This window comes from Anomaloglossus baeobatrachus, chromosome 5 (assembly GCF_048569485.1).
Source record: "Anomaloglossus baeobatrachus isolate aAnoBae1 chromosome 5, aAnoBae1.hap1, whole genome shotgun sequence".
Taxonomy (NCBI): domain Eukaryota; kingdom Metazoa; phylum Chordata; class Amphibia; order Anura; family Aromobatidae; genus Anomaloglossus; species Anomaloglossus baeobatrachus.
The window spans coordinates 414323117-414336503 of NC_134357.1; the positions used below are offsets into that span (position 1 = coordinate 414323117).

Consider the following 13387-nt stretch of genomic DNA (forward strand, 5'->3'; position numbering starts at 1 on the left):
GTTCAGCCTCAGGTGAGTGCTACGAGATGACCCCGCTCCGCTCTCTCTAGCGTGAGGACCCACTGTTGTATTGTTTTCCTGGTGCACCCCGTGTGTTGTGTCGCTCTCGGGGGGTCCTCCCCTCCCTTGGAGTGACACTACCCTGGTGTTCCCACTGTGTCGTGCCACTTGCTGTGAATCCTTCCATGACCAGGCAGGAAATCTGCAGTCACACTGTGAAACATCTGCAGCACAAGTGACCGCTGCAGCCAATCACTAGGCTCAATGATGCTTCCAATGTAGTCAGCATAGGATGTCAGCAAAGAATCGAGCAAAGGCGGAGGGTAAAGTAATAGCTCCTTTTATTATTTTATAGGTCTGATTCTCTTTGGAAAAATACAATTTTAAAATGGACAATCCCTTTAGTTGATGTAAATAGGCCAAAAAAATGGACCATAAATGAGAATAAACATAATCCACTTGGTTCGTGTTTCCTGAGGGAATTGTATTGATATTACAGAGACTCTGCCACAGCCGAATACTTCATTGACTACCTCTATTTTCTCTCTAGTTTTACGTGACATGTGCCGAGTAGGAGATAACTGAACAACAAACTGGAATAACAGGAGAAGTATGAGTAATGATATTGTATTGTGGATAACAGGCATAACTGAAATATTACACAATGTCTTGTAGGCAACAAATCATTCCAATGCATAAGTCTACATTACAAGATGCACCACATCTTATGGCCACTTCAAAATTCCTGGGCATCACCCAGAGAAGATCTTAAGCTTCTGGGCAATCATGGCAGGTCCTAAAAACTATTGACGTGACAAACTCCAGTCTCAGCTGCCTCGTTGCTTGCTTCCCCCGATAGTCCATGATGACTGCCATCTTTAGTCCACCACCTCCGGTCAGGACATCACAAGCACTACACCAACACACCCCACACTCCCGGTCAGGCACACTGAAGTCAGACAAAAACCCTTGTTGCCTTCCTCCAGGGGCTGATGTCCACACCAGGGGGTGGGCCAGGCGGTTGGCCCCACCCACCGAGTAGTTCAAAGTCCTGGAGGCGGGAAAAAGCAGTTGAGTGAAGAGATTAGTTTTGGAAGTGAAAGTGGAAGGAGGGAAGTGGCAGTAGAGAAGCCTGAAGTTGGTCCGGGTGTGTGGCCCGGACGGATCAGCAAGGTTGGCAGACGGTGGTGACCGTCTGCAGGAGAGGCCTATTGGAGTCAGCCGTAAGGACCGTGGACGGGCGGTAGCCCGGCGGTACTGGACCGGTACGCAAAGAGAAGCCATCACCATCCGGCAGGGGCTTACGGACCGTTAGCGAAGGGAACCTCCTGGGTTTCCCAGCAGCCAAGTCCCGACAGAAGGCAACAGTCCAACCGAGAGAGGGAAACACAGTCACCACCAAAGCTAAAGTTCCCAGGGCCAGAGCCTGCAGGCAAAAAGGGCTCCTTCAGCAACCTTCAAGCTGGGGAGCGGGTTACCGGTGGGAACCCATTGGAACCGTCACATTGCACAGGTGCAGAGAAAGGCAGTCACCATCAACCTGCCGGGAGGAGAAACACCGCAGCCGTCTGTGGGACCCGTCCATCCAGCCGTTTGTTTTACTGGAGACTCTGTGTACATCATTGGCTGAGTGAGTACCACCGTGCCGTGCAGCACAGCGCTGCCCCCGCGACCCTGCACCTCACCAGGCCCCGTAACCCGCCTGCAATCCATCCCTACCCCATCACCGGGCCCCGGGACAACCAACCCCCTACCCACGGAGGGGAGAACTAACACCCAGGCTGCTCCCTGTCATCGCTCCTGGGATCCCCGTCCAGAGCAGCGGTGGTGTCACAACCTCACCACAACCGTGGGTGGCGTCACAGACAATCTCAAATCCCCACAATCAATCCCCACCCTTTTCACTCACGGGCGAGGAACGCCGCTCAAGTCCCCGGGATCCGGCCCACCGCTCGAGCCACCACCGAGCAGCAGCAGCCGCAGCAGCAGCGGCCGGACCCGAGCAGTGGGAGAGCGCAGCGTCCCCTCCTCCGCCCGCGACACATCAGTTACCCAAATACTTAAAGGGCTGAAGCCCAGGCATATCACAAGGGAAGAGTATAGAAGCTTTTCATGGCCAAGAGTAAAAGAAAACATAATGTATGGTTACTTTAGATTCAGCATGGGGAGAAGTGTCGGGTCTCCTAAAAGTGACCAGATGAGTATGGAGTCTCACAGATAATGCTCTATGGGAGAAAAGTGTCCAAATTAGCTCTCTTTCAGAACAAAATAGACAAAAGTTAGCTCCTAGGAGAGTTGGTTGCCCTACAAGATAGACCCTTTAAGGAGCCTTGCAACATGGACCAGGAAAAATATCAAGTGAAAAACTCATCTACAGAAGGCCTGTTCTGGGGTGCTTGCCCCTCATCAGTGTAAAGCATAGTGAGGCAGCAATATGTGTGATGCTAGTATGTTGCTTCTGGGGGGTCGTAGTTATCCAGCTAGACTGTCCTTCACACTGATAGGGGCAAACACCCCACAACAGGCTGCCTGTAGATGAGTTTCTGCCTTGGCGTCTATTCTTGGTTATGTTGCAAGGCTCATTAAAAAGTCAGACACTGACTTATAGGGTAGCTGCTACTTTGTGACGTAGTCTCTAGTGTTCTGCAAGAGAGCTAATTTACCTTAGACTCCATTAGTCAGTTAAGCCAATGACAATTTTAGACAGGACAAGTGGACACTGGTACAAAATTGTGTCCCCATGTACAACATGGCAGTACTAAAGCAAGCAGCACTATTTCCCACCACGGTTTTGCACCATATGTTCTTGCCTGAAGCAGTTCAGATTTTGTGCAGAAAACTTTGGATAACTTACTTTGAAAGCAAAGTGCTTGATGGTGGAAATGACATCCTTAAACAATATCTTGGAGGTGAGCGTGTGGCCATGGTAAATGACCGGTTCTCCATCTGCTCCTTCCCAGCAGTCCAGCTCCACACAACGGCAGCCCTCTGTGAACACCCTGCAGATGGAAGAGGTTATACAGTTTAATACCCAAAATACAAGAGCAATAACAAATGTATTAAATAGAGTGACCATTCCATAATAACCCAAGACTGAAGCACGTCATCATTTCTATATGGACCTTTGTATTAGGTTTTACATATCTCAGGCAACTGTCAAACTGGTGATATAATCACAACTAAAAGTACTAAAGAGTATCAAAAGGGAACCAGATAGTTAAAGGGGTTTACCCACAAACAAAGTTCAATAAATAGATCTCGGAGTAATAATAATTTCCACAATTGGATGTGTTTATATAAAATGTTCCTGTGCTGATATAATCTCGTATGTGTGCCCCTGCTATGTACTGTGTAATGGCCGTGTCTGACCGTACAGGGACATGGTCTGATCATACCACATCTGCTGGCAAGGGGGGGAAGTAAAAAATTAGTATAGCACAAGATGAGTTTTGTGAGAAATCTGCAAGCAAAAACGCATCAAAAAACGAGGCAAAAATGCAACGTGTGCATAGAGCCTTATGGGGAAACCTAAAGAGCAACGCAGTTTGGAAAAAAGTGTTCTCACCCAGTTCACTCAATGGTCACTCACAAGGCTTTTCAGCTGTACTGTACCATCTATATCGTACCTGCTGCTGGCACATACAAGGAACACTGATTTTGGAAACTATGTTCTTTCTTTAGAGTATTTGTATACAGAATGTGGATGGAAAATTGCTGCTTTTAACTGTTTAAGGGAGCTCTGTTAGAACAAAATGACTGTTCAAACCCAGCACAAGCTCTCAGTGCCCTTCTCTGACTGCGGCAAATCCAGATACACCAATCAGAAAAGAGGGGGCAGTGATAGAAAAGAAGTAAGGGAGACACTGAACCACTCCGCCATGCTAAGGGTTCATCTGTGCTTGGTTTGAACAGTTATTTTGTGCTGACAGATTCCCTTTAATCTGAACACCTTAAACATGTAGTCAACGTTCACTTTTTAACTTCTGTTTTTTCATCGCCAGCTTCCAAGAGCTCTAACTTTTTAATTGTTTGTCAATATAACCATAGGAAGTCTTGATTTTTGTGTGCACTAAACGGCTGCCGATCAGCAACCTGCACTCCCTTTGTGAGCTGAGCAATCTGTAATAGATCAATCAGTCCACAAAGCCTACCATTGTTTACAACGGAAGATCTGCTGCCGAGAATGATAATATCTGTGCAGAACAAAAGATCATTTCACCCGTCCAGCAAGCATTTTGCTCATTCACTGGTTGATAGGCAGCCTGTTTAGACTGCAAGATTATCATACAGAAAATGAACATGAACCTTGAGTGTTAGGGGTACTTTGCACGCTGCGACATCGCTAGCCGATTGTAGCGATGCTGAGCACGATAGTCCCCGCCCACGTCGCAGATGCGATCTCTTGTGATAGCTGCCGAAGCGAACATTATCGCTACGGCAGCTTCACACAGACTTGCCTGCCCTGCGACATCGCTCTGGCCGGCGACCCGCCTCCTTCCTAAGGCGGCGGGTCATGCGGCGTCACAGCGACGTCACACGGCAGGCGGCCAATAGAAGCGGAGGGGCGGAGATGAGCGGGATGTAAACATCCCGCCCACCTCCTTCCTTCCTCATTGCAGCCGGGACGCAGGTAAGGTGATGTTCCTCGCTCCTGCGACTTCATACACAGCGATGTGTGCCTGCGCAGGAACGAGGAACAACATCGTACCTGTTGCTGCAGCGAAATTATGGAAATGACCGACACTACACAGATCACCAATTTTCGATGCTTTTGCGATCGTTTATCGGTGCTAGGCTTTACACGTTGCGACAACGTTACCGGCGTCGGATGTGCATCACTTTCGATTTTACCCAGACGAGATCGCAGTAGCGATGTCGCAACGTGCAAAGTATCCCTTAACATTGGTTACAACTAATGCCAGCCTACAAACTACTGTGAGCCTCTTCTGCTCTGGGCTGACTTCTTTTACTGGCTCTGCATAAGGCCTCCTTCACACGTCCGTGTCTCCGGTACATGTTTGGTCCGTTTCCTCACATTTCGGAGACACGGGCACACGTAGACGCATTAAAATCAATGGCTTTGCGCTCACGTGCGTGTTTTCCCATGGACCGTGTGGAGCATACGTGTGCCCGTGTCGTCCACACGTTGACATGTTTGTTTTTCTCCGGCATCATGGGTTTCACATGGACAGCACATGGACCGCACGGATGTGATCCGTGTGACACGCGCCGGAGAAAACACACTTGCCTGTGAAATAAAAAGAATTTCTATACTCAACTTCTCCAGCCCTGCTGTCTCTGCCGCTGCGATCTCTTGCTTCCGACCCCGCTCATTATGCTCATTGCATATTCACTCCACTGCAGCCGGAAGCAGCAGCAGCGGGAATCATTAGGACCGAAGATCAGCACCACAGACAGCAACGCCAGGGACAGGTGAGCAGAAAGTTCCTGTTCTCTGTGTATTATCACGGATAACATAAACACGGCACACGGAGGGCAATACGCACCTTTGACATGTCCGTGAAAAACGTGCATGATTTTCACGGACGTGTGAAAGAGGCCTAAAGTATAGAGATCAGCACATGGACCTGAATTTGGTCACTTTTTTGTGCCAATCATCATATTCTGAGAACATCACCTTTGTCAGATGTCTGGAAGCCTCTCAGTTTATCCATGGCTATACTCTTTAGTTATAATATACACTCCAATGTAAACTCTATGGATTTAAGCAATGGTGGAGCTGTCCTCTGGGAATGCCAGCATAGGGGCCACAATCTGCCCATAATAGGGTGTAGATTGAAGGAGCTGACAATGCAATTTTCTCTGTTATGTAACGTGCCTGCTAGTAGTTAGACATCGCAGATAGACTGCTCCTTTGGAGACTTCTGGATAGACAAAATTCAGCTGTTTCAGATTTAGATCAGGTTTATGTAACAAGCTAACTTCCTTAAGAAAGGCGTTGATCTTGAGAGTCTCAGAGTGAGGGTTCGGTTCCACTTGCGTTTTGCACGGGCAAGTGCAATCTGATAAAACATCGAATTGCTCTCACTCTAGTGAAAACTATGGGGCAGTGTCCATCTGCGATTGATTTCTCATGCCATAGCGGCATGTGAAATGAATTGCAGCCTGCTGCGTTTGACAACGAGTCTCGGCTCACGCACTCCTATACAAGTCTATGGGAGTGTGTGAAACATCGCACTGCACTTTCATGTAATCCGACTGCAGTGCGATATATGCAGAGACAGGCGGCGGAGGAGATGGGGAGAAAGTGCTCCCTCTTCTCCGCAGCTGTGATGCGATCGCTAGATCGCATCACAGTCGCATGACCTTCGGCTGACACCCGTAGCAGAGGGTCATTAGCATATTGCTTCCGATGCCCTCGTATCAGAAGCTATACGCAAGTGGAACCGTACCCTAAGGCACTAAATCAATATAGAACTTCCACTAAAATGAATATATAATCTGATGGCTAGTAGTGTATTATATAGATCATGACATTTTGAGCTATTTTAATGCAAATATCAAGGAATTGCATGTCTAGTAATTCCATACCCAACTGCTGATGCATCTTTTCTTTAAATTCAGCATAGTGCCATTCTTTTGTTATTCCCAATGGAAATATGTGACTGAATTGACAAAGAGAACAGAACATTTCCAAGGCACCGGAGATGTACTTTCTTTCCTTTATTATCCAAAATGCATCTTCATGGCAACATTTCTGTCGACAAATGGCCTTTTTCGAGCATAAGCAAATGGCAGATAACATTATATGTGTGACTAAATTGACATCTCTGTTACCATTCCTCTTGTCATACTGTAGTGACATGCTCTATTGAAGGGCAATAGTTATAGTATGTTGTCAATTTATTTGGGAACCTCCAATGTACAGTACATCAATATCAACACCCCCTGTTGAATCTGATTTGATGGCTCTGCTACTTGTACAAATCCCCATGATAATTTGCCTCACCTAATATAGGACTCGGTGCTACTTGCCCCCACAAGCTGGTGGTTGGTCAGGTAGGTGTTGTGGGAGGAGGAGATGAAGTAGTGGCACAACGGCTGGTTCATGTCTTGATACACTTTCCTATGATTCTGGTTGTAGATATCTCCTTCCGCTGACAGGAGGTACATCATGAATCCCTCTTGCATCATAAGGCCATGTTGCTTGGCTAAAGGAAAGAGTGAAAAGAGAAAAGAGTGAATGAAGGATCCGGACACTGGAACTTACTGGGTCGTGGTGCAGTAGCATCTACTAATTACTCAATCCAGCTCGGTTGCTAGATTTGTTGTGATGCTTAAGGACTGCATAACAAGGCCTTAAACCATTTCAAAGATTGAACCTGTCACATTGGGCATCATGTAGGCATAATGCATTTAGAAATATTAATTTAGAAACATGCATGGTGCCTACAGTGAGACATGGTGGTGACAGTGTTTCTACGTGAGACTGCGTGAGTGCTGCATGTGTCGGGAAACTACATCTCATTGATGGTATCATGAATTTACAGATGTCTGCTCTATAATGAAAGGGAAGATGTTGCTATCACTTGGTAGATGTGCACTTTTCCAACATGTAATAAACACATCTGTTGCATTTTTGAAGAATAGTGTGACAGTGATTCACTATCACCTGATCTGAACCCAATGGAAACACCTATGGGGAATGATCAAGAGATAAGTTTTCATCACTCTCCATCCATCATCCAGGCTCTAAAAGAGGTCATTCTTGAATAATGGAAAAAGATAGATGTTGCAATATGTCACCAGCTTGTTCATCCCATGCCCAGAAGGCTTGGTTCTTAAAAATCATGGAGGATATACAAAATAGTAGATGTAATGATTTCTGATGTGGGGTGTATTCATTCTTACATCAACTACTTTTATTAAAGCTGACGATTTTGTAATGAAAGTTATATTATTGACCTTACTTTGATGTTATGGGTTAAAAAATGTTCTACGAACTTCAGTCTTGTCAAAATTTAGAAAATTGTTTGTGTATTGAGTGAGATATTGATTAACATCTTACTTGTCAAAGGGGGTGTACTCATTTATGCTGAGCACTAGACATTCAGCAAAAACAGCTGCACTCCAGATATGAGATAGTGGAAACAAAATGATGGTCTGTATTCACCCATGTAGATGTAAGTGTGATGTATCAGCGTTTCAAAATGTGAGCGTTTCTCTGGGGTGAATAAAGAGCACAGGTTTTTGTCCCACTATCTCATCTCTGGAGTGCTGCTATTTTTGCTGTTCAGAGATGGATTGAGGTATGGTGGATGGATGGGTGGATAGAGGGTTAGATAGAGGGATAGTTTGAGGGATAGATAGAGACAGACAGATAGGTGGATGGATGGATAGAGGGATAGATAGATAGCTAGAGACAGACAGGTGGATAGATAGAGAAACAGATAGATAGATAGATAGATAGATAGATAGATAGATAGATAGATAGATAGAGACAGGTGACTACACCCAACATTTCTAGAGTATTACATTGATGAAAAAAACATGTGACCGTCAGTTGAACATGACGGCTTGTGTTCTGGGTGTGTGCATGTGAGTTTGACGTTATGACCTGGCAGATCAAGGAGAACTGGTTTATTACACCAAGCAGGACAAGTTTCAGCTCTCACCTGATACCATCTTAGAAGAAGGCAATACAAGCCTCCAGCCTCTCCTGGGTCGTTCACCTACAGGACGATTGTGTCTAGATAACTATGTTCTGAATCCTTACACAATGGCTGGTGAAGACTGCGGGATTACACTATCTTTATACAGTATAAACTGTCCAAAAACATACTGTAAGAGCCTGGGATGGTGGAGTCACACTCATCCCCATGTGCCAGGCCCTTTATGCCGCAGAGCCTTATAAAAGGAAAGTTTTATAATGCAACATAAGCTTATTCTGGAGAACTTTGTCTTCCCTTTGACTAAACACATAGGACGATGTTGTGAATAGAATTATCTGCCACCACAGAACTATAAGGGCTGTCAGAATGACAATTTTCATGTAAATTTGAGGGGTCATAAGGAAAGGTCATCAATATAAGGATGGAAGGGGTCGATCTTATATAGATGATCTATGCTAAGGATAGGCCATTAATATCATTAGCCAGAAAACCTCTTTAACCTCTTTTTTTTGTCTTGTTAGAATTTGCAGTGGATTACAGTAATAGCCAAGTGGATGACATTATACAAATCTCCCCCACACGCTGCGATCATTTCCTATTTGTAATTCCACATCATCTTCATTTGGTTGCAGGAATGCTGGGGCTTTCCATCATTGATTGCAATGTAGCAGATGTGAAATCTGCATTGAATCCACATTATAATTTGCATGTAAGGCATGAGTGTTTCACTCTGGATTCATCACTGATTTGTGGCAAGAGCAACAGAATTGAAATATTTGTATGTCTGGACTGACACTATCTGAGACATCCATAGGACCCCAAGTTATAGGGAAAAACTACATTTGAAGTGAGTGCAGGAACTGCAGCTCAGCTCCATTAAAGGGGTTGTTCAGTGATGAGAACAAGTTACCGTGTTTTTCCAAAAATAAGACACTGTCTTATACTTTATACTTTTTTTTACCCCCAAAAAAACCTTGGGCTTATTTTCGGTGTAGGTAAGTTTACCGCCCCAAAAAAGTAGACCCCCTCTTCCCAGGAGACTCATACTTACCAAGGCTGCGTGGCTCCCAGGTCCTCCCTGTGATCTCCGGTGGGCGCTCCCATCAGGTATGCTCCATGCAGTCCCCTCCCCTGCTTCTGGCTGACACATTCACATACATCAGATCGCGCACACACTCATACACACACACCAGATATTACACTCACTCACTCACTACATTCAGCAGTACAGAATGCCTCCGGCCGCAGGGATGGTAGGAAGTAATTTGTCGCAGGTCCTGTAAGCAAGCATTCCATCCGTAGCTCCTTGTGCTCCACCGCATGTCTCAAGATCGATACCGCTGGAATGTGTGTTTGTGATCTGATGGGTGATTGTGTGTGATCTGATGTATGTGATCTGATGTTTGTGTGTGCATGTGTGAGATCTGATGTGTGTGTGGGTTTGCGATCACTGCAGGGACTTCCACTCGGCATCTGGTGAGTAGGATTACGGGGTGCCCACTGTCTATAATGAAGTGCCTGCAGTATCTTTAAATTTTTTAGCTGCACGGACACTTCATTATTGAACTGCGACTAGGGCTTATTTTCAGGGATAGGGCTTATGTTTAAGCCTTGCTCCGAAAATGCTGACAAACCCTACTAGGGCTTATTTTTGGGGGAGGTATTAGTTTTTGAAAAACACGGTGTCATCTGTTCATAGGATAGGTGATCATGGGTGTCTGACTGCTGGTACTTGCTCTAATAGGTAGAACAGGGAATTTTTAATCCCAGACAAGCACTTTTATCCCCATTACATAATGGAGTGGCAGGTCAGATGACCAACCACTGCTCCATTCATTCTCTATGGGGCTTCCCTAAAAAGCCAAGCACAGTGCTAAGAATCTCCATAGGGAGTGAATAGAGCACCGGTCGAGCTTGTGCATTGTGCTCCATTCTAAGGCCCCCTTCACACGCACGTGTCTCCAGTACGTGCTAGGTCCGTTCCAGCATGTACCGGAGATACGGGCACACGTAAACCCATTAAAATCAATGAGTTTATGTGCACGCACGTGTTCAGCCATTGGCCCCTGCCTCCGTGTGGAGCAGACGTGAGCTCGTGTGCTCCATACGGAGGCATGTCCGTTTTTTCTCCGGCAGCACGGATCACGCGGCCCGCACACGTACCACACGGATGTAGTGTGGATGCGGGCCCACGTGACACGCGCCGGAGAAACACACGTGTCATTGTAGAAATAAAAAAAACAAATACTCACCTCCACCAGCCCTGCAAGTCTCTACCTGCATCCAACCCACAGTGAATTTGAACAACGCATTTTCTTCACTGGGGGCCGGAAGCAGATCATCGGGGCGTGGCCTGTGCCGGACACTGTCATTCAGCACCACAGACAGCTCCGGAAGAATCACGTAAGGCGGGACCTTCTGTTCTCCGTGTGTTATTACGTATAACACACGGAGAACACGCATGTGCCACAAACACGGCACACGGGGAGCAAACCACCCCTTTAATACGTCCGTGAAAAAACGGTTCGTGAGCTTAACAGGGGTAACATTTCCTCTTTCTGCTAGTTAATGAGGGTCACAACACCAATTAAAAAGTTATCACCTCTCCTGTGGAAAGGTGAGAACTGGTTTTCATTGGACAACTCCTTTAAGGTGAATGTAATCTCAGTTTCAGCCCATGAAAACTCCCTTAAAGGGAATCTGTCAACAGCTTTTTGCTTCCCCATCTGAGAGCAGCACAATGTAGAGAAAAAGGGAATTTTGTTTACTTACCGTAAATTCCTTTTCTTCTAGCTCCTATTGGGAGACCCAGACAATTGGGTGTATAGCTTCTGCCTCTGGAGGCCACACAAAGTATTACACTTTAAAAAGTGTAACCCCTCCCCTCTGCCTATACACCCTCCCGTGGATCACGGGCTCCTCAGTTTGGTGCAAAAGCAGGAAGGAGTAAACTTATAAATTGGTCTAGGGTAAATTCAATCCGAAGGATGTTCGGAGAACTGAAGACCATAAACCAAAAGAACAATTCAACATCAACAACATGTGTACACAAAAGAACAACCAGCCCGAAGGGCACAGGGGTGGGTGCTGGGTCTCCCAATAGGAGCTAGAAGAAAAGGAATTTACGGTAAGTAAACAAAATTCCCTTTTTCTTTGTCGCTCCATTGGGAGACCAAGACAATTGGGACGTCCAAGAGCAGTCCCTGGGTGGGTAAAAGAATACCTCAATCAAAAGAGCCGAAAACGACCCCCTCTTACAGGTGGGCAACCGCCGCCTGAAGGACTCGCCTACCTAGACTGGCATCTGCCGAAGCATAGGTATGCACTTGATAGTGCTTCGTGAAAGTGTGCAGACTAGACCACGTAGCTGCCTGACACACCTGCTGAGCCGTTGCCTGGTGCCGCAATGCCCAGGACGCACCTACGGCTCTGGTAGAATGGGCTTTCAGCCCTGAAGGGAGCGGAAGCCCAGAAGTACGGTAGGCCTCGAAAATCGGTTCCTTGATCCACCGAGCCAAGGTTGACTTGGAGGCCTGAGAGCCCTTACGCTGGCCAGCGACAAGGACAAAGAGCGCATCTGAACGGCGCAGGGGCGCCGTGCGAGACACGTAGAACCGGAGTGCTCTCACTAGATCCAAAGAGTGCAAATCCTTTTCACACTGGTGAATTGGATTAGGGCAAAAGGAAGGCAAGGAGATATCCTGATTTAGGTGAAAAGGGGATACCACCTTAGGGAGAAATTCCGGGACAGGACGCAGAACCACCTTATCCTGGTGAAAAACCAGGAAGGGAGCTTTGCATGACAGCGCTGCAAGCTCAGACACTCTCCGAAGTGATGTGACTGCCACCAGGAAGGCCACCTTCTGCGAAAGACGGGAGAGAGAGACATCCCGCAGCGGCTCAAAAGGCGGCTTTTGAAGAGCCGTCAGGACCCTGTTAAGATCCCAAGGTTCCAACGGACGTTTGTAAGGTGGGACCATGTGGCAGACCCCCTGCAGGAACGTGCGGACCTGCGGAAGCCTGGCTAGACGCTTTTGAAAAAACACGGATAGCGCCGTTACTTGGCCCTTGAGAGAGCCGAGGGACAAACCCTTGTCCATTCCAGATTGTAGGAATGAAAGGAATGTGGGTAAGGCAAACGGCCATGGTGGAAAGCCGTTATCAGCGCACCAGGATAGGAAGATTTGCCAAGACCTGTAATAGATCTTGGCGGACGTTGGCTTCCTGGCTTGTCTCATGGTGGCAATGACATCCTGAGATAACCCTGAAGACGCTAGGAGCCAGGACTCAATGGCCACACAGTCAGGTTGCGGGCCACAGAATTCAGATGGAAAAACGGGCCTTGTGACAGCAAGTCTGGGTGGTCTGGAAGTGCCCACGGTTGACCCACCGTGAGATGCCACAGATCCGGATACCACGACCGCCTCGGCCAGTCTGGAGCGACGAGAATGGCGCGACGGCAGTCGGACCGGATCTTGCGTAGTACCCTGGGCAGCATCGCCAGAGGGGGAAACACATAAGGCAGTCGAAACTGCGACCAATCCTGGACTAAAGCGTCCGCTGCCAGAGCTCTGCGATCCTGAGACCGTGCCATGAAGGCCGGGACCTTGTTGTTGTGTCGTGACGCCATGAGATCGACGTCCGTCGTTCCCCAGCGGCGACAGATCTCTTGAAACACGTCTGGATGCAGAGACTATTCCCATTGGAGTGGCCGTAGATGGAATTGCACGAACGGCACTGCCTCCATAGCTGCC

The 13387-nt window shown here is 47.1% G+C and overlaps 1 protein-coding gene across 2 annotated transcripts in view; it reads right to left on the reverse strand.

The window, feature by feature from the left end:
• Positions 1-13387, reverse strand: part of PLCD3 (phospholipase C delta 3) — a 106610-nt gene that overhangs the window by 14442 nt on the left and 78781 nt on the right. For both annotated transcript variants that reach the window (XM_075350256.1, XM_075350257.1), the window contains exons 6-7: positions 6971-7172; positions 2855-2999 (exon numbers count right to left, since the gene is read on the reverse strand). In XM_075350256.1, the coding sequence (XP_075206371.1) occupies positions 2855-2999; positions 6971-7172 (347 nt within the window). The remainder of the gene's footprint in view (positions 1-2854; positions 3000-6970; positions 7173-13387) is intronic.